The sequence below is a fragment of the Caloenas nicobarica genome, chromosome 16 (assembly GCF_036013445.1).
Source record: "Caloenas nicobarica isolate bCalNic1 chromosome 16, bCalNic1.hap1, whole genome shotgun sequence".
NCBI classification, from domain to species: domain Eukaryota; kingdom Metazoa; phylum Chordata; class Aves; order Columbiformes; family Columbidae; genus Caloenas; species Caloenas nicobarica.
This window is the reverse complement of record NC_088260.1, coordinates 7,835,561-7,862,367: the sequence shown is the minus strand read 5'-3', so window position 1 is coordinate 7,862,367 and position 26,807 is coordinate 7,835,561. Positions and strand designations below refer to the sequence as shown.

The 26,807-nt window shown below is 40.9% G+C and overlaps 2 protein-coding genes across 9 annotated transcripts in view; one reads left to right on the top strand and one right to left on the bottom strand.

The window, feature by feature from the left end:
• The window catches only part of TXNRD2 (thioredoxin reductase 2), a 35,195-nt gene extending 34,142 nt beyond the window's left edge, over positions 1 to 1,053 (bottom strand). The window contains exon 1 of the mRNA XM_065646084.1: positions 960 to 1,053. Coding sequence (XP_065502156.1) covers positions 960 to 1,035 — 76 coding nt within the window. The 5' untranslated portion in view covers positions 1,036 to 1,053. The remainder of the gene's footprint in view (positions 1 to 959) is intronic.
• COMT (catechol-O-methyltransferase) lies at positions 320 to 24,737 on the top strand. Of its 8 annotated transcripts, XM_065646093.1 has the most exons (6): positions 8,272 to 8,570; positions 18,039 to 18,321; positions 19,372 to 19,565; positions 21,511 to 21,642; positions 22,402 to 22,490; positions 23,392 to 23,479. In XM_065646093.1, exons 2-5 carry the CDS (start codon positions 18,039 to 18,041, stop codon positions 22,468 to 22,470), a joined length of 678 nt encoding a protein of 225 aa, XP_065502165.1. In that variant the 5' UTR covers positions 8,272 to 8,570; the 3' UTR covers positions 22,471 to 22,490; positions 23,392 to 23,479. The 8 variants fall into 8 exon arrangements, with proteins under 8 accessions (XP_065502162.1, XP_065502163.1, XP_065502161.1 ...); XM_065646090.1 differs by lacking the exons at positions 8,272 to 8,570; positions 22,402 to 22,490 and adding an exon at positions 320 to 397 and having other exon boundaries at positions 23,392 to 24,737; XM_065646091.1 differs by lacking the exons at positions 8,272 to 8,570; positions 22,402 to 22,490 and adding an exon at positions 806 to 828 and having other exon boundaries at positions 23,392 to 24,737.
• The last annotated feature ends 2,070 nt before the right edge of the window (positions 24,738 to 26,807 follow it).

Below are 26,807 nucleotides of genomic sequence, written 5' to 3'. Positions count from 1 at the left end.
TGTAAAAATATCAAAAGGTATGCCATTTTTTACAATTCATTATTGCTGATTTGGGTTTTCTTTACTAAAGTACTGTGTTTTTTCAGTGTCCCAAAGCATTCTCCAAAAAATTGTTAAGCTATCTAGTCTAGTTTTGTGAATGAAACACAGAAAATAAAGCAATCCAAAAGAATCAAAGAAATGGATTAGATTTTTACACAGCAACCCAAGCAGCTCCTTCTGCATTACTAGACAGTCGTAACTGGGATCCAGTCACCTTGTTGGACTTGAGAAGCTTCAGGGGCAGTGCAGGCCTTGCTGGGGCGGCCAGAATGCTGGTGCAATCTGCCGCCTCAGCCTCCCCACAGCTCAGCCCAGCCTCCCAGAGCAGGTCTGAAGTGGCCGGAGAAGCTCCCAGGTGAGCAATACCTCACTTACTAGCACGGGCATCAGCACAACCCCTGCTTTCACGAGCTGTACAGTGTTCCAGGGAGGACAACCAAGACCCACCATAGGGGTGAGGGACTTTTCCCGGCAATTCAGAGCGGGCAGTCGGACTGGGAAGGCTGAACCCCCCCGGTCGTTGCAATTACGCCTCGAGGAAAGGGCTGGGTGCCTCTCGGGCTGCCCCGGTACGCGGGCACGGGAGGCCTTGCGGGCTTCGCAGCCACCTCCGGCTCGGGTACAGGGTCGAGGGACGGGCTACGAGAGAGGCAGTGGGGCGGGGGAGGCTCCGACAGCCCTTACAGATGGCGGCAGCCCGGCACCCTGCCCGCCGCGGCCGCTGAGGGAGGAGAGTGGCGCCTCCGGGGCGGGCGGGAGCCTCCGGTCCCCTCAGCGCTCGCTCAGGTGAGGCGCCCGCGGGCCTCTCCCCGCCGTGCGGGTGCCGGGAAAGGCTCAGGGGACCCTCTCCAGACGCTCTCGGTGTCAGGAGGAGAGAACAGCCTCTCCCAGGCCCGAGCCCAGCGGGCACCCCGTACCTGAGAGGGCTCGTACCATACGGCGCAGCCCCGACACTCCTAGGAGACGCTCCCGCCTCCGCCACAGCGCCGCCATGCTGTACGGCAAGGGGCCTCCACGGCCAGCCAGGACCCCGGCAAGGTGACCGTGCAGCGCCTGAGTGGAGGGCGGCGGCGCCGGGTCGGTGAGCGCGGCGGAGCCCCGTGAGGGCGGTGGGGCGGCGCGGGAGGTGGGTGTCGCCGCGCGGGTGCGGACACGACGCCCGCCCTGCGCGCGAGGCTGCGGGGCCGCGGCCGCTTCCCGCCCGCAGAGCGCTCGACCTGCGCCCGCAGCTCCGGCTTCGGGAGGCCTTGTAAGAAGGCAATGACAGGCTCTAGCGTTCGAGAAGCGCCTTTGCGTTAAAATCAGACGCATCGGAAGGGAAAAAAAAAAACCCTTCGCGTTGCTTGACCGGCTTCCCCCCGAGACGCTGCTGCACAAGGGGTTCAGGGAAAGCCTTTTGGGGCAGAAGAGAAACACGATGACTGCCCAGAACCTTCGCCGGTGTTCACAGCCCTGTTTTTTCCCCTCTGAAACCGGACATCCTTTTGTACCAGACCGAGAGGTGGGATGTCACAGCCCCTTCCTCAGGTGCAGTGCGGAGACTGAGAATTAAAAACCTCTGAGAAGGCAGTTTGGATAAAGCCTCTCCCTTCCACGGGGTATTACAGGCAACGTGATGATATCGTTTTGGGTTCCCGTGGCTAAGATATATTCAGCGTTGAGAGCAAGCGCGAGGGACTCAGGTCCAAGAGAAGAGGCTTCCTCAACCACAATGGCGGGGCCAGGCCTGGGCCACACAGGTCAGTGAACTAGACCAGCACAGACAGCTTTAATACTTTATTTAACTGTGCTGGTGCAGAGATCTGCACCTGTCGGAGCAGCTCTGATGCTTCACAGACTTTGGCAGCGTTTCCCATCCCTGTGCCATATGCCAGGTGTTGATTAAACAAGGGCCATGCTGCCGGCCTGCTTCGGATGGGAATTGTGAGACTTGTTAATACTTGTTATGTATGCTGGCAGCCTAAGGTAAAAGGCTTCAAAGTTGGCATTGATCAAAAAAATACCACAGGGAACAAGTGCTGGCTGTTGGCCTGTGCTGAAGCGCAGTAATGACCCTGCCCGCTGTAGTGTGGAGTGAGTTGTATGTGATAAATACCACCGTAGCCAAATCAGAGTTTGGGACAAAGAATCAGCCACTTTTTCTTGGGGAGAGGAAGCTGATGACAGGAAACAGTTTTAGGCAGTTGTGGTTCAGGTGGCTCTGGAGCAAGGGCCTGGCTCACAAGGGGGCAGCATCCAACCATTTTGTTTCAGAAACCATCAATCATCTGGTCCACAGTTGAGGAGAAATTGCAGGAAATTAAAATGCACAAAAGAAAGTTTTGTAGAACTGACATCACCACCAGTGTAACCCTAGCCCTAGCTTTTTGCACTACACTGATGTTTGAAAATACATGAAACAGGAATTACTTCAGTAAATGGATGACAATTTGTCTAATATCAGTGCTTTTAAAAAAAAAAAAAAAAGGCAAACCCCCTCCTCCTGCAGCACTAATCAATAAATCACTTGAAACACTCTTAGCCACTGCGGCAGCAGTAAAAAGATGTGACTGGAACATACTAAGAGGCCTTTGAATTAAAGAAACCTCAAGCATATTCAGATACTAACCTTTTATGCTTTTCAGGTACATGCATGCAAAGTTGGTTTGGCTGTTAATTTTAGCTACTATCCTGAACTGAATCAAGCAGTGTTGAGTGTATGCTCTTCACACAGCATTTAGTTCAGATGCATATGATCAAGGGTAGAATTAAGTCTTCCAAAAACCAAAACAAGTTTATATGAAGAAATATCCCTGCAGCATTATGGCATTTTGCTAATATAGAAACACCTTAAATGTAGCAAAGCTGTTGGTATAAAACATTACCTTTAAACAGCACAGTGGCAATTTAGGAAAGAATTGATGATAAATTTGGAGTAATGCTTCTAAACTCTTTCAAGGATAAGATCTCGGCTAACTGCCCAATGTAGCAGCCACATCATACACTGTAATTACTGATTGCTTTCATTATTTTAGAACTCAGAGTCTAAGTGAACCACAGCCTATGCAGCAATGGTGAGACTGTAGCTTCTTTCAGATGTTTGTGTGTTCCTCAACACCTCAGCACACACACCCTCTCTTTCCAAGCTTGACAGTGAGTCAGTTCCTTTCCCTTGGCATCCTTCTCAAGTCACCTGGGAACTCGAACTATTCCCAGCTGCTGCTGTGCCCCTGGCAGGCAGTGTGAAGCTTGGGTGTCACCAGCCCTCTGGCTGTGTCTCACAAAGATAAAGCACCTGCAGTTGCAGAAGTCAAGCCTTTCCCATCAGGACTGCCGTCTTCAGCAGAAAGTACGAAGTCTGAGTAACACCACTCTGCTTGTTCTTGCACGTTCTCACAAACTTGTTCATTGAGACTGATACAGCCAAATATCAGTAAATATCTTATTTTAATTATTTTGTGATTAGCATTAAGATGGTCAGAATAATTAGTAATGCACATATTTTAAAAATATATAAAATAAATGTGTCTTAGTTTCTTGTAAAAAATCAAGTGTTAAGCCCTTTAGTGGCAAATACATTCTAGTATCAGGAAGCATTCACATGAAGCATTGTGCTTCTGCAGTGAAAGTGTATTTTTTTTCTAAATTTGGAATTAAGAAAAACCCTGCTTATAAGATAGCTATCAGACTTAACATCATATTTCCACAGAATTTTGTCAGTTGTAGTTTGTCATATTTAAAGTAATAAATTAACTTGATATATTAGATGTGGTTTGGTTTATTTCCAGGAGGAAATGTTTATTCAATGCACTGTAAACAGTGTGAAAAGGGCAAAGGAAACACCACTGGAATACATTCAGAAAGGTATATAAATCCATTCAACAAAAAAAGGAGGTTTGTAAGGCATGAGTTTGTTCTGTTGACAGACTTTCTCTTGAATTTATTGTAGGGGCAGCTTGTAATTCTGTACTTCTTATGAAATACCTTTTGTTACATTCATCAGTGGCTTCCTTGAATTCTTCCTCATTAAGACAACCAGGGCCAAATACCTTTTCTACCTAATGTTTTAGGAATTTTTACTTTTCAAACACATCTTCTCATCTTTCGTGTTTTTCTGGCATGTTTTTCTTCATGTCTTATGTTCCCTGTGGCTTGGCAGGGTGGGGAAAGAAGAGCAATGTCAGGTAGATACCATCTTTGGAAGTCAGCACGTTGTTTCTTTTTTAGTGGGTGGGGTGGGAAATGGATTATATCAGAGGCTGCATTTTGTGCCATGACCTAATTAACACTTCACAGGAATGTCAGTGAACTGTAGTGGATCACTGGTTGAACTAAGAGGTCTCTGCAGTGAGGGAAGACTTTTTGGTTTCTTTCCATCTCTCTTGTGATTGATTGTATTTTTTTTCTCCTTCTTGTTCCTCTGCTAGTGTGTAGCATGTTGTCCTTAGCACTAAGGAAGAAGGAGAAGGGAAAAAAACCTAAACATATGGAAGAAAGGTGTGTCAAATGGTGAATACAAAAGCGGAAATAGTGACATAGTTGTTGGCAATCAAGAGAGCCATATTCCAGAGCTACAAAAAGGACAGAATAAATGGCAGCAGGGGAGGGGTGGTTACAACTCCTTAGACTTTTTCTCAAAGCCAGGTAAAACCTCATGATTCAAATTGCTGAATATATGGATAGTATTCTAGCTTGGGGGTTATGCTGACAAGTGAGCACCCTTGTTTGAAGACACAGATCTTGGGTAAACAAAATAATTTTTACGACTTTTATTTGAGGCTTCTTATCTGTGTAGCAAGAATTTTCCAATATTACTTTTTGATGGGCATTGTTTTGCCTTGGCATGAAGGAATCTGTGGCTGTTTGCTTACAATCACACTCTGCTGTATTTTTCTGCATTTTTGACATCTGCTTTTAAGAGCTTTGACAGATCAACTGATAATGACTAATTTTGGTTTATGAGATCCAGGTGGTGATCAGATTTCCCTGTGAAGTCTACAAAGTTTACAACATTTTGCTAAGATGTGGCACATATCATATCCCATTAGCTAATACTTTTTAATTTAAAGTCTGTTGATGTATCTAAACCAACTACGTTGGAAATGCTAAGAAAAGTACACACATCACAGAATTACTCTAAATCAGGTAATAATTTAAATCCTATTTAAAACCATAATTTTAAAAGAAAAAACGACCATTCTAACATATGCTAAGTGCCCCAAGAGGACAACTTGTTACAAAGAATACATCCTTTACATCCTTCAGCTAACAGTCTTTCCTGTGCTGGAACCATTTGGGCATAGGTTCATAAACCAAGAGAAATGGTTTCACTTTTCAGCTTTGTTGCTATTTCCTCCCTTGTTTGCCCTTTTTTTTTTAATTATTATTTTCAGACATTTTTCTGAAACTAGGACTTGTTGTTCAGAATTTAATCTATGCCATTTTATTCCTTCCTTCCTTCCTTAACATAGAATCATCTGTTCACAGTTCGTCCTAAACAACGAATTGATAGCAAGCGAGAGGAAACACAGCAGAAACAGATGAAGCTTCAAGTAACACAAGTTCTTGACTTCATTCAAATGCTTCAACATATATTAGCAAAAAATGTGAGGGGAGAAAATACAGCAATGTGGTGGACTGAACTGAGCTTCAAAGTTTTCATGAGCTGTTATAAAGTCTTTGAAAGCAGGAGGTTTTTTTCAGTCTACACGACAAGCTTTTAAGATGCATGATAAACACAAAATAATCTGCTTGTATAATCTGTTAAATTTAAGAGTACAGCTTTGCTGGCCGTCTTGTTTTTTGGCTGTTTCCTATTTTAGATATCTCCAGACAGTTTCCTGATTCATACATGAGCAGTGCTTCCTTTCTCAAAATTCCTCTTTTGCATGTTTCTCAGCAAGAGAAACTAGTTGGACTGTTTAAAACAGCAAAATCACATAAAAGAAAATCCCTCCTACTATTCTGAAAATGCAAGCTCAAAAGAATTTTCTTCCACTTGGTGTTTCACATGATCTGTGGGGTTTGTGATAATGTGCTAGTTCTTCTGTCTCCCTTTGTTTAGGCTTTTAAAAACCAGTCTTTGGCCAGGATTATTAGAAGAAGGGAATGCCATTTGTTGTTATGCCAGGCATGGATTTACTAGGAAAGCTTTAGCTCCGTGCTATGCACAGCAAGTGGGGACAGCACTGCCATGGTGCATCATGTGATGGCAGTTGTACAGCCTCCATGTGAGAGTGGGAGCTCTGTACGTGAGCAAGTCTGCTCAAGTTTGTGCAGACAGATCTAAGCTTAACTGTGTCAACTGTCGGAGCGAGTCCGTCTGAACTAGCCAGTTATTCTGACCTGCTGCCACTCGTGATGTTGCTCCCAAGCTAAGACATCCTGGGTTTACATCTTCCCATAGATGTGCCAGATACCCTGACATTCTGCAATACCAAATCCATCTTTTAAGATCTTGTCCCCACAGGAAAATTGTATTACACCAATACATTTATTGCTCTCCACAGTTCTCTAACCTGGATGTGTTAATGTCAGGGTAAATTTTTACTATCTAGGCAAGAATAAATCATGTGAATAGTGTATAAATTTATGCATTTTGGAGTTTGTGGCATTGTTATTATGTTAGTAAAAACTTACAAAAATATAGCTATAGAGACCCTGTCTGGGGCAAACCAGTAAATTAAAGAAAGGCATAAGCCAATGTCTGACAGTCTTCCAAAGAAACATTCCTTGGAGAAAAAATTATCTCATAATTACTTACTATAAGATTTTAACTTTCTGTTATCTTGGAAGCAACTTACGGACATTGTCACACAGTCTGGGTGTTTAACTAACTGAACCTCTGGCTTTATCTAGTTTGCAGATATTGCCATTCACCATTTTTACTTATGTGATCTAGACAACAGAAAGGGTTACTTTGCAGGCATAGCCTTTATCATACAAATAAACAGTTGTGGGCAGGCAGAAGGTAGTTTGCTCCTCCCATGCTTCTAGCCTGAAGAATATGATTCAGCCCAAAGTTAGAAGTTCTTTAGAAGTTTTGTCATGGGACGCTGCTCAATCTGGTAAGTCTAGGCACTCATTTATCCTACTAAGCAGAAGCTGGTCTGATACCAGCTGTAGTTAACTGCCAGTATGTCTCCAAAGAATAGCTGTATGCTTACAGAATCAGGTCAGTGCATAGGATAAGTTTTACTGTTTTAAGCTCTTTTCTCCACAGCCCAGCAGTAAAATAAGTTTAAAATTAACTGTGGGTGGCATTACATAACCTGTCATAGTTTCACAACCAGACAGGAAATTATTGTCAGTAAAGCTGGAGTGCAGTATTGCTTATTTCGTTCTTTGTTCAGCTTGATGTCTGGATTATAAAAAAATATTTGTTGAGCTAAAGCTCTGTTATACATGGAAGAGATACTTCAAAGTTATTCTGTATTGACATTAGGTACTGTGCCATATGGCAGGGTCTTAGTTATGTTTTGTTTAGAATTACTAAATCCACTTTGAACTTCACCTACCTCCTTTTCCCCAATTATGTATTCAATTCATACACTTAAAATTTTTTATTCTTCTCTTGTCATGGTCTCAGGTAGTTCCTAATTCTTTCAAGGACCTCCCCCCTCATGTGACAAAGCCTGTTTTCAGTTCTTCAGCTCCTGTTTCTGCCACATTTGATACAAACCCTTTATTTGAATATTTTAAAAGTTTCTAGGTTACAACTTCAAACACTTGCTGACTAGGTCTGAGTTTTGTAGTGAGAATACAGCAGAGAACTACTACCACAATGTGTTTGGTTTTTGTTTTTTCTTATTATTTTCTTTTATGGTGCAATTTAGTTGTGGCTTGATTATATTGTTTCCACCTCGAAGGAAACAATACAAACAGTTGAGCTGAGAACAAGGTTTTTAAAATAAGCCTCTTCTTTTATCTTAGAGCTGTTTGTAGCAGAATGTCTTTCCAACTAGAAGCTATAGAAATTAAAATGTACTATTTATAATGTATTGGTTTCACCTCCTTCTGTAGTGGCTGTTGAGCAATTTGCTATACGTACCTCTCCGCTCTCCAGCAGCACTCTATATTTAACTCACATGCCTCGGTCATGTTTCTACAACTTCTGTGCTGGCTGTAGTATGCCACGTCTGAGCTGAAAAAAGAACTAAATCCCTTGGGCCAAATTCATTCCTGGAGCTGCTTGATTGAACACCGCGCATTTACACTGAGCACAGATTTGGCTCATACCTGACTTTGTCAGCATTCACTGTGCTGTAACTAAGTAACAAGAACACTGTCATTAAGGGACTGATGAACAGCTTTCTCTAAGGTTATTAGAGCACTGAGCACCCTTAAGGAGTGCAGAAATCTGTGAAAGGAGGAGTTGGGGAAAAGGACACCGCTCCTTTTAGAGTCTGTAACAGAACTGATAAGCTATTCCCCTGGTGTGATCGAATGGGACTGAATACTGCAGGCTCTTGGACTCTTACTCTCTAAAATTCACATCAGAGCAGCACAGGAAAAGATCGGAGGGAACAGCTTCTGCTTTACTGAGAAAGGTACATATTTATATTTTCTTATTTCTCAGACTTGACGTGATTTGTTATGTTAGATAATGTCAATATTTTAAACGGGTGAATATGAAAGAAGCCGTGTTTTCCACGTTCTGACTGGTATTCATTGTCAGGAAGCCAGTCCGTGGGCAGCAACAGCTTTCACAGAGAAAGAGTAGGACATATTTGTGTGTAATGCATTTGTACTGTATTGTAAACCTTGACAGTTGAAAGAAGTGAGATGAGATAGCCCTGACTAAATTGAAAGTGTAATTTATGGCTATAAATATGCTGGAATTTGGTACTCATTTGTATTCAAGAAAAAGCTGAATGCAAGTCAAGCTTCAGTTCAGTCATATTTGAATGAATAGCTGCTTTTATAAATATGTTGCTGCAGCTATATTTTATGGTGGTTTTCATTCTCAAGAGGGAGTTCTGCTACAGCAAAAATGTCTGTGAAGAACAGACAAAAAGCTAGTACTTTCGCTTGCTAGCTCTGTTACTGCTTATAAAGTATCTTTCTGATGCCCTTTATGGAAATTCTTTACCATCTGTCCTTTAAAAGCAAACTCGTGTTTACTAATACTGTCAACCATATGTCATATCGGTGATCTCCATAAACAACCTTTATTTAATCTCTGCACTTAAGCTTACTTCTTTTCTGCTTACTCAGCCATGGACTCCTCTAAGAAAGCCCTCAGGTTCAGAATCTCATGGATTTGCACAGCACTGCAGTATTTAAATGCAAAAGAAAAATTTTGTGATTTACAGCTTTAGTTTGCTTCAGTGGAAAAAGAGTTTAACCACATTAACACTGCAAACAATTTACTTGTCACTCACATTTTGCAATATTCCTTAGCAGCCTGCAGCTGGTATGAGGTTTGTCTCTGCCAGTCCCACACTGTTGTCTTTCAGCATTCCTTCAGGATCACTGGAATTAGAACTGACTGGGAATTTTCTGAAAAAACATCATTTTGGCAGCAGTTGTTGAAATCAGATCTTAATGTGTGTGGCTGTCCATACCAGTTTTTTTAAACTCTCTCAGGAGAGATTTCTTCCAAAGCAATTTCTAGCTAAAATAGAGACATTCTGTGCCCACTCCAGCTACTTTCCTGGGGAGGGCATTCGCTCAGGATTTGAGACTAAGGTGTCCTGCCCTGCTTTGTCTCACGCTGCCTCTTCCCACGCAGCGTTTTGGTTACCTGCTGTGCTGGGGTGGATCCCACCTTGCCTGGCCTGTTAGAGCTGTTCATTTCCATAGAAATAAACCATCATTTTGGCAGTGATTTCCTTCCTACTCTTTCAGATCCCTCAGTGGGTGTCCTCGCTACCAAGTTTCAGTCGTGCACTCTCCCTGGTTTGAAGAGCAGCTTGTGGGGAGCAGAAAGCTGTGCTGGCAGAGAGACAGATTTACACAGGATTAGCTGGTAGCCTTGGAAGCAGGGCAGGAGCACACAGTTGGGATCTGGGACACTGAGGATTCACCCCTTGATCTTTGAGATATAAAGAGAGAATGTGAAATAGGTCTGTCACAGGTGATTATGCTGAGGACAACTAGCCATTTTTGTCTTTCCTCTTCCAGCCCTTTCTCCCTACCTCAGCTTGGAGCAAGATCATTCAATGGGAGGTTGTTTTACCCCCTGGGGAACATAAAAATCTCAGAGGATAAAAGTTTTTACAGACCAGCTCCTATGGTGCGGACAGGGCAGAGCACTTTCTACTCTTAACAGTCCACTGGGGGGACTGGGTGGGATTTGTACAATTCAGCCGAGCTGCACCAACTGCTGTCTCAAACACTGGCACAAACAGTACAAATGCGTCTAGAGTTCTGGTGTGGGAATAAGGACTGTCAGAAACAAATGCTTCCTAGGGGTACCTGAAAGGATCTTATTCCTGAAAAGCTGTCTTTGCTCAAGGCCTAGCAAAGTGCATGTCTTATCCTTGAAGAATCCTCTCACCCGAAACTCTGGCTGTTGTTTTCACCAAGCCAGTCTGGGTCAGAACGCTACAAATCCACACTGACCTGCTTGTTGGATGGAGATGAGGCCTCTCTGTGTGGCCAGTTTATCCTAAAGCCCTGCTCTTTTTTATGGGGCACATAGCCATTATATAAACCTTTTCCTTTGGGTGATAGCACTGAATACCACTTAGACAATGGTTACTGTGAGGGAAGTCTTAACTGGGTAGCAATTATCCTAATTGAAGTCTCTCTGGGAGAATGGATTTAAACATCCTTATGAAGCTTAGTTGATGGGGGTCCCTAGTAGGCAATAGGCACTTTTCTGTTCTTTTCCTTTCATTTGGTAAGAAGAAACCCGTATTTGTTTCCTGTCAACCTGAGAAGTGGGAAGAAGCAAAACCAAAAGGCCTAGTGGGGGGGGGAGGGAAAAGTCAATAAGCAGAGCTCTGCATTTATAAAAGTCTGAATTTTTGTAGTCATGGTAGTGGAGCTAAATTGTAGTAATTTGAAAAAAACTAGGAATAAGTAAATTTAGATTTCATGCAAGACGTACTTAGTGAAAAATTATATAAAGTCTGTTCAGCTCGTTTTTATGATGTCAATGGAAAATCTGAATGTCAAACTCCCAGACTGTTTCCGTTGAAATACAAGCTACTCATATTTGGCAATATGCTGATTATTCTTCACAGTGTTGCACTCATTTGAAAATACATAGACAATAATGAAAGAATAGGAGGTAAAAAGATGGGGTTTTTTGACCTTTAAAGTACTAAAATATGAAGCCGTTGAATTGTGTTGCCTACAGCAACAGGTTGCAACATGTTTGGCAGAAGTTAGTTTAGACTTTCTGACCAAAATACTCTGCCTTTCTTGCTCTGGAAAAAGATCAAGAAAAGCAAAATGCCAAACCCCAGAGATTGCCTCATTCAAGACAGCGTAGGACAAAGAGTCAGGAACTCCAGTCCCAGCCGTGGCGCAGCACAGATCTCTGGCCTAGTGCAGAGCAACAGACGCTGTTGAGAGTATGTGTAGAAATGTGCTGACTCTTCTGCATTTTTTTTGCAATGCTTTTTCAAATAGCTAATATATCCTTTCTAATATTCAAATCATCTGTACGCTGCAGTGCATGAGATACTTAAAGGCATAATTTCAGCAGAAGTTTTTAGAAAGTTTCAACTCAAACGTTTTTAAACCTTTTCTAAAAATAGAAGGTACACTTACCTCTTTCACACAAGTATGTGTACGGGAGGGTTTAATCTGTTAATTTGTATGACCTTTCTAGAAAGCATCTAGAAAATTGTTTGCATTATAACATTCTTCTCTCTGCAGACTTTTAGCAGCAGTGATTGCAGTGAGTGAGGCCCGGGTGTCCCCAGGCACTCTAGACCATTTCTATTATCCTCAATATCATCAAACCGATGGAGAGACTCTTTTGTGAAAAAAGGTTGAATGGTATAAATTTACCAAGCACTCCCCATTCACCAGGTTATGTGAGCTAATAAAGTCTAAATTCGATTCTAAACCCTTTAGCATCAGAATGCTAAAATACTGTCTGGATGCTTGGAGACTCATAATAAACAACCAACCAACCAGTACTTGGCAGTTAGATTAAATGCATGAAAAATTATAGCAAGATTGGATGTAATATCATCTTTCCTCAAAGCCTGATTTGTCAGCAGGCTGAAATCACTTAAGGAAAGTGTTTGAAGCACTGTTTGTCTCCACATTTTCCCTGTTGTTCATAAACTCAGGAATAATAATGTCACATCGGCATTTGTTGTCTTGGTCTTCCGGAATTGATCTCTTGAGTTAATGCAAATAAAATCACTTTGCCTTTCCTCGGGTGTTATCCATGTATCCATAGTAGGGACTTTTCCGACAAAGATTAATTCAGCTTTACAGCATCTTGAAAGTTAAAGAAGTAGCAGTGACTTTAACTTACTCTTGTGGTAACAAAGATGTAATTAAGACAGCTCACCCAAGATCAGATCAGAAAAATATTGCCCAAATAAGACTCAAACCTCAGTCTCCTAACTCAGAATCACAAAGTTTACTCACGTTCCAGTCCTGGAGAATAGTGGTCTACTGTACATGCTGTGTTTGTAGAAGAGATTTTTTGTGATTATGTTTAGGACTTCATTTTCAGTAGAAAGCAAAGCAATATCAGTTTATCCAAGCTAAAAATGTAATGAGAGGTTCTATAGTTAGGGTTATAAGGATTCACCTTGATTAGAGAAATGTCCAACAGTTTTTAATCACCCAAATAATTTTAAGTCATCTCTTGTTTTTGCACCTATAGGAAATAAGGTCTTGTTAATTACTCATAATGAACTAAGCTTCACAATAGTGAAATAATAAAATTTGATACTTTTTTAATCCACTAAGTGCGAAACTTGCTAAGGCATATGTCCTTATTAAAACTCAGAACATTTAAAGGTACTTACATTCAATATGTTCATTTTTCTTCTCAGTAAATAAAAGTTTTTAGAAGAAGGAGGTTGTTTTGCAATCTGAGAGAAACAGTAGCAATCAGTAGTCTAGATCAAATTTCCATACACCTTCCTCTAACAGAGTTATGAAAACTTCATACAATTTTTATGAAACACTGAGAAAAATCTCAATTGGAATTCATATGGTTACTCAGAGTTACCTTAAAAAATTGATGTTACTAATTGCTCTAGTCCTTATTTTTTCACTTCAGAGAATTCTGAGATCAATTATTTTTTAACAATACTTGGGAAAATTTACCAGAAGGACTGATAAATAGAATTACTGAAAGATCCTTAGTGTAACCTTTGGTGAAATGGCTAGAGTCACCTATACAAGAATAAAGAACACGATGTATCATTTTGTGCTCCATCACATGGGCATTTGTATGTTTTTAGAAAAACTGGAGATCGTATAACAGGAAGGGGATAGTGAATCCCCTAACTTAAAAACTATTGCCATAATAATAGATCCTCAAGTCTGTTACAATCTCTTGGCTATTGCTATGACTTGGATATTTTATCTTCAAGGGCAGATAACTTGGGGCAGCAGATTCCAACAGTCTGTGTTTGCTTCCCTCTTTGAAATTACCTTTTTAAATCTCTGTAAGCTGAAACAGAGGCACTCATTTAAATGCTGATTGTTTCATTACGGTTTGCACCAGGGGAAAACTGCTGAACTGCATTATCAAGTTACGATTTGGTCTTATGAAACCTGCCAAAATAAGTGAGATTAGATGCATAAGAAAATAACCCAGTGCTTTCGAAAGACTCGTCAGTAGTTTGACAGGTTTGGGCATGAAATTTTAGTATGTTTTCTTTTAAACTCTTTCCTCTCAAAAACAGGTTTAGTGATACATGTTATTCATTCCTTTCCATAATATTATCCCTCCAGTTTTCTGTTTATTCCCTTTCTCATTTTTTCATTTTGTCTACTATTTTCCACTTCAAATTTTACCTTTAAGGAGAAGGCTCACTTTATCATGGTGTTTCTAATGCACAGAAGAGGTTGCAGTGCTAACCTGTGTATTTGGAACCTCAGTACAAGCATTATATGATAAGAGCAACTGCCTTGTAATAAGTGGTTATGAGAAACTTGGCTATGTGCAAGTTCAGTTTTATTACATATTTAATGAATCTCATGAACCCACATTAAAGCTAAAATTACAGTTGCATTTTCTAGAGCTGTCATCATATGACTGTCTCTTAGGTAGTGGTATTTTTAAATTGGTTGAATTATGCACTTAATTTTCATATCAAATGTTTTCCAGCTAAGCATATGAAAGCAATTACCTATTTTGGTACATTTTTTCCCCCCTTCTGGGTGCATGACCATCACCAATGCATCTTGCTCTTGCCAGTCTACTGCTATCACTGAATTTATTTTCACATCTAAGAAGACAGAAATTAAAAGATGGACAAACTTTGAAAAAGAAACTGTTTGGAAAAAAAAAAGCAAGAGAAACAAGATATGTCTGTTTTGCTCCTTTTAAACGTTACCTTCTTTGGAAAGTGTTTTTCAGGATAATTGTCTCCTAAAGGAGCTCTGCTAAGAACAACCCATACTGCCAGTTTATGAAGGTGCTGGAGTGTTATACAGCAATAATGACAATTAAAAAAACCCAATAGTTGAAAAACTTTCCTTGATACAAGCAAAACTAAGTAAACTTGTCTAGGAATGGAGAAAGGTGGCATGTACTATATAAGGTGTTGCTACCTGTGAGCAACTTCTAAGGATCTGCGGAGGCATGTGTGGCAACATTTGTGTGGGACTCAGAGGTGCACAGATCTCACTGCAAGAAATGGATCCCTCTGACCACTTGGCCATTGATAAAGCTGAATTGCTTCCTTGCTTAAGTTTTATATCTAAGACCATCCCCAAATCACACACTTTTGAGCTTGAATTTATGGGGATTTTTTTGTCTTCTTGACAAATACGTTCCACAAAATGTGTAAACAAGCCAGTGCTAACAGCCACTCACCAGCCTGGATCTGAAGAGACACAAAGAGAAATGCAGATCAGTATTTTTGCCTTCAGATGCTCTCTCTCCCTGTTTTAAGAAATCTCACCAAATGGTCTCATATTCATACTGAGCAATAAAAGAGGAAAGCTATTCCTCAAAAATTACACCACCTAGTTCTTCCTGCAGCTATCATCAATACTGGCTGTCCAACAGGTCTTTGAAGAGCAGCCCCAAACATGCTGGCAGAATCTTGTAGTGTCAAAGCAACAGTCGGTGGCAAGTTGTACTCAGAGGATTCCAAAGTACGTGTTGTAACCAGAGGATTATGTCTGGCAGTACGAAATAATTCTGAATGCCAACAGTCTTCAGTTCTAGAGGAGCCTGAATACTGTTGGACTGCCACCGAGTGAGTCACTGGTATGCAGTGCTCATGCAGTTTCCCGTGTCCAGAGGCAGGAAGCTTAGATACCTGCTAGCATCAGTAAATGGTTTCTGGGCTCTATCCATTCATTGCAGAATAATTATCTCTCAACTATGTCAGTAATCCAAATCCATCAACTATGGCCATACAATTAACTAAGCCTGGAAAGCCAAGTGAAGACAAGCCAAGTGAAGCTAGAGAGAGATTTTTCTGTTACACTAATGACATTTTCATAGTCCAGTCCAAGTTCTCAGTGGACAGATAACATGGAACGTCTTGATGTAGAAGAACTAGAAAGAGCCGAAGTCCCATCTGGAAAGTTGGGCCTGATCTGTAGAACTACTGGTGCATAGGAGGGAAGAAGAAAAATTGACATCCAGGCCTTCATGATCCTGTTGAGGTAATGAAGCAGGTTCATATTAGCTAGGAAACAAAATTCAGAAAGTCCAAGAAGCAAGATTTTCATGTGCTATGATGGTAGAGAGCCCTGACAGGAAATGTGTCAGGTCAGACTTTGCAAGGAAAGCATTAAAGCCTAAGTATTAACATTGGTGACTACTTAAAAGCAAAAGCAATAGACTTTTAACTGCTCCAAACAAGTCATACTTGCTGTGCAACTAAGATAAGTGGATGGGTGAACAAAAATCAGCTGTACTGTAGGTTGAGCATATCTCCATGGAAACTAAGTCATCTTCTGAACTCAAAATGTGTTCTGCATGATGATTCAAAATTTAAAGCAGTGGGGTAGATTTTTCCCATGTGTAACGTGTATGTGCCAGGTCCCACCACAGAATGGAGGTCTGACCACCCATACAATTAGGATTTTCCTGGGACAATTTTGAGGGAAACAAAAAAGAAAGGGAAGCAAGAACAGCTAGGAAGAGATCTGGAGGAATATTTGGTTAATCATATAGCCCCTTTACTTCTGGTCTTGGGCAACTTAGGCAAAATTTTTGAGGATGCTGTAGCTCCTGTTGGAGTAATAGTTTTGCTGAACTCCAGGTAGGTGGAAAATGAATACAAGTGGAAGCTGTTCACCATTTTTAGCAAGCTGAAAGAGACTTAATAGAAAGAATCAGAGACTAGAAAGAATAGAGTATTACGTTCTTTAAAAATAACAGTTTAAAAACCAGTGCAACTCAAGCCAGCCTGCTGAACTAAGAAGTGGGTTCTGAATCCTTTAGACCTGTGTTCAAATGCCTAATTAGACTTAACAAATTAACTTGGCATTCATTCATCCCAATACTAACTGGAGCACATTCCAACCTGTGTTCTCCTCCCAGTGGGCAACTGTCAGCCCCCACATGTGGGAAGCAGGGATGGAAAAGTAGGGATGTTATGAGCTACATCATCAGAAATGAGGTGTGTTTTGGGTTGTACAAGAGGAGCTTCACATGCAGAGAATCTGTGGGCAAATCACAACTGTTAGTTTGGCATCATCTCAAAGGCTAAATCAATTCCTTAATTTTAAGAACCCTTTCTTTATCAGATCTTTTATGCTGTGACTCCTGCATAGAAGTAAATGCACCTCCCTGTATACTGGCTTGTCTGAAATCCATCTGAGTGGCTTTGATGGGATTTATTGCTTGAGCTGTACAGGGTGACATGCATCCCCATCTGCTGAGCTCTGTGTTCAGATACCTTAAACTCATAAAACAGAAACACCACCCATGCTGCCTATACATAGGCATCTGCAGCTATGACACGAATTTCAGGGGGAGAACAGGCACAATCCCATCAGTTAATTTGAGCTGGCCCGTCAGAGACGTACAATGTGCCCTTTTGTTACATCTCTTCAATTTCATGAGCCTGGGGTCTTCTCTGATTCAGGGATTCAGCTTTATGTTTTTTATAATCAATGAGAAAACATCCCTGCTTTATAAAAGGAAATGTATTTTTTGTTCTCAGATGTATCAGATTGATGACTCATGTCAAAGGTTTCATAAGCAGGAAAAAAGCTACTCTCTTCTGTAAACCATTCCACCTGCCTACCTTGGCTGCAGGCTCTGAAAGGAGGGAGGCAGGTTGAGTCCTACGGAACCATCAAGCACAGCTTCTCTGCAGAGCGTGCAAGGAAGGCAGGTGCTAGCAAAGAGGTCTGCATGCAAGGTCGTAACTTGGGACCTGCAGACTGCTCTGAAACACAATGTTAACCTGACAGTGCCAAGTTTGTGCTGATACTGTGCTCAAAATTAAAGGGGAGATGTTCCATATTTTCATATCAATGCCGGCTAAGAAGTTTCCTAGTGTTCAAAAAGCAGGAGTGGGATCACATGCAGGCTCTGATTTAAGAATTTGAATCATTTGAAAAATGGTTAGAACAGCTTTGAAGCTGAGAGGCTCCTTGTGCTGTGGCATGCTTGGAGCCAGGACAGCAGCTGTGTGGGGGAAGGGACCAGAGCATTAAATAAAGCTACTTGTTGACTGCCTGTAAAATTTGCTTTTAAAGAGCGTGCCACAGAGCACCACCCATTACCAAGTGACGGAGAGTCATTTTCAGCTACTCTGGACAGTATCATAATTAAACTCTGTGTGTTCCTGTTCAGTATGGTTGGTTGTGGGTTAGTCAGCTTAATATTTACAAAAACGAAAGCTCTCTCCTATGCCACCTTAACCCTGGGCTGTTTTTCTCTTTCCTTCCAGATGCTGGAGAGCTCTTCAGTCCTTTTGTTCATTGTCTTTGTCCTGCTTTTTGTTTTGCTGCTCTTCGTGGTGCTCATCAGGAAAAATACTGCTGCTGCCCTTATCTGGCATGAAATAATCCGGGAGAAAATAATCAATTTAATCATGAATCAGAGCAAAGAACAGAGGATTTTAGATTTTGTGCTGCAGAATGCAGTCCAAGGAGACCCCTGTAGCGTGGTGGATGCTATAGATAAGTACTGCTCCCAGAAAGAGTGGGCCATGAACGTGGGCAATGAGAAAGGTAATTGCATCAGGGATCAGCACCTGACAGATCCTTCAAGACTAGTGAAGTATAGGACATCTTATTATATTTACATGGTAACTTCCTTCTGCTGCTGCAAAAAACCCACAACGGCGTTGGGGTCAGCAGAGTAGTTCTGTAAACAGTAATGCATGCTTGCGCGGATGGCTTTGAGGAGGGGTATCCAGTGAGTAATCCAGGAAGTCATAGGACCAAATCTGGGTTCATATGTTGTGTACATTCCAAGTGCGTAAGCATCATTATCACACTATGCATAAACAAATGACACCCAGGAAAATATCAAGTAATGATACATATATATGTACATTAAAAAATTCCATGGCTCAGAGTAAAATCCCTTCAAATACTTTTTCAGATTAGTTATCTAATTTCTAGCTGTACAAGTAAGAGGACACACTTTCCTCACAAAGAAATCCCTTTCTTCAGAAGGACTGAATATAGTGCACTGTCACTTCTTTTTGGGAACATTTTTTTGTTGTTAAGAAGTGACTAATGTTTTCCATCCCACAAATTCATCTAGTGAATCCAAATATTTTGCAACTTTATAACTAGACTTTTCTTTTTCCCTTTAAAAACAAGTATTTTGAATGAGAATTTTTGTATCAGACTATTGCAGGTAACGTTTGCAACACATATGAGCATTCAAAATTCAGGAATTATATGTTTCACGAATATGGCCAGTTTTTGCAATAAGTTCTTGGAAAAACTGCTGCCTTTTTCCCTTATAACACTATAAACACTTTAGTTAATCAGAGACTGTCTTACTCAGAAATGTTTATATTGTGAAACTGAGTAAGATTTTTTAGTTGAAAGTTTGCAGCTTGAAACTCAGAATATCCATGATCAACTTGATCACAGATAAGCCAATTTGCAAATGAAACAGTACAGAATTTGATATCAACCCTTAATTTTTTAATGTTCTGAGCAACTGAGTATGGGGACTTGGTTAGTTTCTTGTCACTAACTTGCTCTTCTGCATGTGAACCAGTTTGATTTTGTCAAAAGTTAACCTATTTCCATTTTATTCAGGTTTAATTCTAGACAAAACAGTGGAAGAGGTCAATCCATCAGTTGCACTGGAGCTGGGAACATACTGTGGCTACTCAGCAGTTAGGATTGCTCGGCTGCTGAAGCCAGGAGCTCGTCTTCTCACCGTGGAGTTCAATCCGGAATTTGCTGCTATAGCTAAACAGATGATTGAGTTTGCTGGAGTACAAGATAAAGTAACTACAGTTTGTCTCTGTTTGGTATGAGGAAGTGATACATGGAGAGTAGGACTTTATCTGTAAAAACAGCAATAATAGGTTTAAATTTGTTTTTTACTTGTCAAGCAAATACGACACCCTAAGTGCTTGGAAACATGTAGAGTTTAACCATCAGGCTTGATAGCAGGCAAAAAATTACCAGCATCTGTGCAGAGGACCAAGGCAGTCTGCTCTTTTGTAAGCTAAATTTGTTAGCATCAGTCAGAGGTCCAAGTATGATGCAGACCCAGCTGAGAGCCAGGGTAGAGTTTGAGGCTTGTCAAGATGAGTGTGTGTGACCAAAACAATCAGGGCTGTTCTCCAAAGTTCTTTGCAGTGTGAGTCAGGGTGAAGATTCAGAGGGGCAAGACCAGAAACAGTCATACACATCTGTATCTCCTTAACATTTTGAAAGCATTTAGACTTCATCTTCCAGTTTGGCCTCTTCACTATTCAGTGGTTAGTACAGGAAACAGGCCATTTGCTGAGAGCTATTTTCAAAACCCACAGTAAGTGTAAGAATGAGACAGGCCTGGAGGGAGGCTCCAGGGTCAGTTATTTCACTTACAGTCACAGGACATCAGCACACAGTCTTTTTCATAAAATTAGTAACAACTATTGCAAATCTGGTTAGATTTACCGCCATTACTGAACTGCAAGAGTGCCCCACAGATTCCTCCTGATAATCACAAGCCTTTCTGTGATTTACATCCAACATTTAGTCATACACATTTTGTAGGGTTTTTTTTTCTATCCACAGTCCATATTAATTTAACAAGCTCCATGCCTAGTTACAAGTCCCTGACCTCTCACAGCAGTACAGCTGAGGATCTCGCTATGTTGCCTGCCAAAAGCCAGACCAGAATATTGGTTTTCTCTGTATAAACTAAAAGGTTTAAATCAGTGTCAAGACAGAGTACAATAGAAAACTGAACCATAGTCTGATTTGTTACAAAAGCTCACAAGAAGCAGTTTCATTATGTGCAATGGACTTCAGATGAGATGTACTTACCCAAATCTAGTTGGTCACAATATATATACCTAAATTTTGTGCAATCTGAGCTGTCTTGGCTCTCTGTACAGTTGGTTGAGATGCAGGTATTTCCAGTCTATAATCCATCTCAGCCCACAGCAGACATCTACAGCACGTCAGGGGAGTCATGCCTGAGAAGTGCCTGTCTATGCAACTAGACAACTCACTGCAACATAGATAAAACTAGAGGAAATAAATCCCACCATGAGTTCTAATGTGTTTCTTAGCTTCTTGAAGAGAACCTGAAGTATTAGTGACATCTAATATTGCATTTTTTACATTTGATGTAATCTCCTGATCAGCTATGAGTCATAAACCAGATTCCCTCTACCTTTTTTCTTCCATTCACAGTATATGGCACTTGCTTAACGAATCAATATGCAGCAGCTTCTTTCAGTTTAACAGTACTTATGCCAATAAACCTGTGAGGAAGATGTAATAGACGCTGTCCTGTCTCCTCCCTCTACTGGCCACATCGATTTTACACAGTGTATCCTCCAGCTTTATACTGAGCAAAAATGTTCTGTATTTTCTGCTTCCCTTGGACTAAAAGATGCAACTGAGATTAATTAAAAGTACTGTTTTCAACAGGAGATTGGCATGTTTCCAGTAAAGAATCACATTATCCAACAGAAACAACAGGTCACTTTTTCTGCTTTTAAAAAAAGCAACCAAACAAAGCCACTCAAACCCATATTCTAGAACATAACTGAGTTGATTTATCGAAAAGAAAAAAAATGTACATTTGATCTAACTCTATGAAATAATTCAGCCGATGCAGTATTGAGCTATAAACAGGATCACTGAAGTCTGGCCACAATTTAAAATGAGCTAGAGGTATGTGCTTTTTCTTAAATGGTTCACAATTCATCAGATGGATTTGCATTTCAGGTAAAAATCCTAGAAGGCCCTTCACAGGAAATTATCCCCCAGCTGAAGAAAAAATATGAAGTGGATACTCTGGATTTTGTCTTCCTGGATCACTGGAAAGACAGATACACACCAGATGCCATCCTGATTCAGGTCAGTTTGCACAATTCCGGTCTTAAAAGTAAAGTAGCAAATGCCTTGATGTCTGTGAGGCCTATGGTCTTCATGAAGGATCTCGTCCTCTGTCAAATGAAGAAAGGAGGCCAAAATAGCAACCAACCACTTCCTGACCCCTGCTTGAGGACTACAACATTATTTTCTCATCCGGCTTTCCCTGTTTTTTAATTTCAGCCCTGTCCTCCAGACAGCTGTTTGAAAAGGAAATTTGTTTGTGGTTGTGAACAACCAGTATTGAATTTACACAGCAGTAGCTGAAGAAAATGTTCCCTCCCTACAGCTATGTTGTACCCAGAGAATGTTTTCTTTTAAACTGGCTGTGTAAGGATGACTGAGCTCTTTTCACTGGGAAAGGATAGTGCCTCCTTATCAGAGCTTAACCTTTGCAACACAGCCAAGACAAACAGGTAGGTCAGTTCCATCTTAGTGGTCAGCCTGATGCAACTGTGTCACAAAGTTGCTTTGCTTAGAAAAACCTTATGAAATTAAGAGAAGAAAGATGAAGAAAAGATCCCCATATTTTCTCAGATGTTACAAACCCTCTAACATGCAATTTTGGCATGTATTGCGATATGAATAGCAAAAATGAAATATGAATATAAAATGTTCGGATTAAACATATATTGAAAGTGGCCTAGACAGCATTCCTTTTCATGCACTTCTGGAAACTTCCGACACAAAGAGCATGAGAAATCCTGATGACCAGCGGAAAATACAGCATGTTGTCACTTACAGGCTTCTCTAAGCTGTGCGACAGACCAGAGGATATTTGCCACATCTCTAAAATTCCTTCTACTGTGCTGACTGGTGTTCAGTCACCAGAGGTAAGAGCAGTAAGCTAACCAGCCTCCGTAGCCTCCACAGTGCACTCAGCAGCAGGACTTCTCTAACATACTGGGAGTGACAAACACCACCCCATGTTTTGGATATGACTGCTGTCTGTAACCACAGGATAACCACCAGCCTGATTAACTACAGACTGTTTTTTAACAGCCGGTAAGCTCAGATAAAGCAACTTCTACTAGACAAAAATACCAATAAAAACTAGGTTTGTAGGCTTACAGAGGATAAACATTGCATTTGAAGTGAATATTGCAAGTTAATTATGCGTTGTGGAAATTTGTCAGTGATCTTCATTGTGCACAAACCCTGCTTCATACCCAGCTCCTGAACAAAGTGGCAGGAAGTTGTACAAGATGAAAGGAAAACAAGTGCAGAATATCTCTCTTATTCACGTAGTCGTTTTGGAGTTTGAGACTGGCCAAAGCAGACTGGTACATGCCAGTCTCTCAGGTGACCTTAAGAGCTACTAGAACATTTTAATGCCGTATTAAAAAAAATTGATTCAAACATTAGGCATGACAGTCAAAAAGAAAATCATCTTACTGATAATGTAGACATAGTTGGAAACAATCTGAGCAGCAAACTGCACACCTCCACTGCACCTGATTTGCTGTTTCAGAACCTGAACTGACCCAACATATTATCAGCATCTCTAACGTTCTACTGATTGTGTTAACAGAAAAAAATCAGCGTATTTAACAGGTTCACAAAGGATCAGAGAGTTACTAAGCTTCTCCCATGTCTTTTCTTCCCTCCAAACCAATAGTACCGTGGGTTTTTGGATGCAGGCACTTGCATATGATGCGATTAACATGAAAGCACATTACATTCAAGCCAATGTCTGCTTAACATCCACCATGAAGCAATTTCTCTTCTTTCTAGGAATGCAACTTGCTGAGGAAGGGCTCAGTTCTTCTGGCTGACAACGTCATCGTCCCAGGAGCTCCAGAATTCCTTAACTATATCCGCAACAACCCCCGTTTCCAATGCACTAACTACCCATCTCATCTGGAATATATGAAAGTGGAGGATGCTATGGAAAAGGCTGTGTTTTTGGGATAAGGAGAGCCATTAATACTCAGTCTTTGTTTCAAATGATGTAAATGCAACTGCACATGTTAACTTGTCCATGCTTTACATTTTGTTTTGGTGTGTGGGTTTTGTTTGTGTGTTTTGGTTTTGGTTGTTTTTGTGTTGTTTTTGTTTTTTTTTTTTTTTTACTTTGGAGCCTGTTAATTAAAGCAAGCGCTAGTGGAGATCATTTTAGAGCAGATGGAAACCAAGATCAGCAGTAAGTAGGGTACCTGCTCGAAAGTCTATTCCATTGTTTCACATAATTCAGCAAACCCAAGGTGACGCACATTGCCTTGCCAAACACATAACTGAACAACACAGTCTGTTACTTTGAGCTCAAACCTGAACAACCACAGTTTGGGCTTAGGGTTGGGTGGAGAAAGTCGCTGTAACTTCTGAAGGCTTGTGCCCTCAAGCTAAACTGATTAATTGTTATCAAGAGTGGAAAAAAGCATGTGTCTTGCAAGAAAAGACCACTTCAGGAGCCTTGATTTTGCTAAATTACTAGCATGCCACTTTATGCAGTGAAGGCTTCTATTGTGGTATCAGATACATTTTTGCATAGTTACTGCAAAAGTTAATCATCTCTATGCTAGAGAAGAGGGCATGCACTGAAAGAAGAAAGACACAGCAGTGATGAGAAAATAAAACAGAACTTTGCAGAAGAAAAATACAATTATTAATTTGCCCATGCAGAGGCAGGGAAAACTGAAGTAGTAAACAGATCAAAATAGACACAGTAACAGATAACAAAAGGAGCAGGCTCTTTCCAAAAGAACACCAAAACTACATTGTATCAGAGATCCTGAGAAAATGCTGTTTATCCCCTCGAATTTACTATCCCCTCATTATAGCCTGTATACATAGTGTGTGCTTTTTAGGGACAGGGCAAGCTGCTTACTCTGAAGTGCTGTGTGTATTTAAGATGCTGTATAGAAATAAGGACGAGAGAGAATGGGTTTTACCAGGGGGATCTGCACACCCTGGTTAACTTCCGTGTTATTAACACTATGTGAATAGAGAGGGTTTTCACTGAGAAGATACAAAGCCAAATCTGAAGTCTCTAACTCACCTGACCAATGCAAAAATCCTCTGGCATTTCCTGGCATATCCTGCTGTGATTATATAATGAGACAATGGTCATATTTATAAATAAAAACTAAAAAACAATAGAGCAGGCACGTGACTTCCTTTGTTTCCTGTGAATTCCGCACTGCACTTGGGATTTCCAGCCTTGGAAGAGCCACAGAAAGATCCAACAGCTGAAAATCAGAGTGAAAATCAGGGATAACCATTCTAATCCTTCCCATGATGGATTCTTTCAGACCTGTTATGAGCTGCTTCTTTTTATGGCCCACCTCACTGAAATGGTATATACCCCGGCCTGCGTGCTACAGCAAATCCATCTCCAGGGCACCAATAATAAGCATAACAAAGAACTGACCTGCAGTATATAAAACAAAACTGTGACAGAGTCAGTTTAGAAGTGGACCAAGCAAAGCATCGTGACCCAGCCAGCTTGGAATGCGTGCATTTCACAAGGATACGAGAAGGCAACATTATCAGAGTTTCTTTAGCAATTTAAACTCTGTCTCGTTGAGAAAGACACAAGACTTACTATACTGGATTAGATTACACAGAACCAGCCCCTTGTGACTCTTGTGCTGTCCCGCGTAGGAGCAGACCGAGTTCTAACACTGCCACCTCACACTGGGAATGTCCCTGATTTGTTCTGTAAGCTTGCTTAGCAGCATGTCCTCTTGGTATTCAGGTTCAACTCAAAGTCACTGGGCCAAAGTCCTTCAGGCGATTCCAAGCAATTTTTGCAAAATTTGCCCATTTACTGGCATGCACATGTTTCTAGAGCACATTGGAAAATCTGGATACATACAGTTGACCAGAATTTTTTTTTGCACACCTCGTTTCTAGCTTGAAACACCTTTGCACCTAGACACTCCTGCCATAGCAGGGCACTTAACACAAATACAACCCAAACAACCCAAAGTCTCAGATAAATGAAGGATACTTAAGCGTAAACACAGGTAGGCTGTTCTGCACTTTACGGGAGAGGATCAAAAAAATACATTCCCACTGCTAGTTAATGGCCAAAATTACCATCTGAGACACTGCCATGAAAATTAGGGAAGGAGGGAACCCGTAGAGTTAGCATGGATATTTCAAAAGATGCATTAGTGAATCATGCACATGTAATAAATGTGTAAAAATAACAGCCACCCTTTAGTATAAAGAAGGTATTTTAATTCATTAGAAAGGATCTTTCACACAGCAAATTGTAAACATAAACACAGTGACTGTATCATCAGATTGTTTACAGAATTTCATATGGAAGAAAAAATTTTCCACTTGACCACACTTCTGAAATGCTCTTAATTATTGGTGGCAAGGGATGAAAAAGAAAAAGCCTGACTCTGTTTGCACGACTGACAATTTTTAAAAAAGGCTTTTAGTCAGTTGAGCAAATATGATCTGGAATTGCTGACACAAATGTGAAATCTCCCAGGGAGAAGAGTTACTTTTCAAAATAAAGTCATGCTTTGAGTTCTAGGAAAAACAGAATGTGGACGGTAGATCTTATAATACAAATATATTCTAAAATCCCACTGAGTTGCAACATCAGCCCGTTGCAATTAGAAGACACAATCTATTCTTGCACAAAACAGGTATGGATCTGTGCATCTGGAAGCACATTTAAAGGCTGCCGACAGAGAGCGTACCAATAGAAGGCTCTCAATGGAAGGAACTCCCCCAAACAGCACACAGCTTTCAGCCAGTTCCCACAACTCATATCACAAATGGTTGATGCCAACAAATACTGCTAATTGAGATCTATTCTCCTAATGACCGCTACTCTCTTAAGTTGTCTTAGTGATTCAGGCAACATGTGCAAGTGAGGTCTGGTTTCTCCCAGAGCCTCTGTGACCTCAAAGGGAGATGATGTTGTCTTCCGAAATATTGAACTGATTCTTTAAATGAGTGTACAAGAGAGGAAGAGGATTTATGAGGAAGTGAAACCCAGCACTAGTCCCTTTCGCTTCCTGATTTAATACCAAATTGAGCATAACAGCACCCATGTAGCAATCCTTACAGCAGAAATTACTCATCAGAGCAAACAGCAGTCATCATACATTTGTACAGGAGCTAGTACTTCCTCCTGTTGGCATAAGGAAGGGAAAAGCACCCCCTGAAGAATTTTGAGCAATGAG

Excerpts from the sequence above, each read along its gene's own strand:
- COMT (XM_065646090.1), top strand. The coding sequence starts at position 18,039 with ATGCTGGAGAGCTCTTCAGTCCTTTTGTTCATTGTCTTTGTCCTGCTT. Across the intron at positions 18,322-19,371 it reads GAACGTGGGCAATGAGAAAG|GTTTAATTCTAGACAAAACA; the intron begins GTAATTGCATCA and ends CATTTTATTCAG. Across the intron at positions 21,643-23,391 it reads CAGATGCCATCCTGATTCAG|GAATGCAACTTGCTGAGGAA; the intron begins GTCAGTTTGCAC and ends TCTTCTTTCTAG.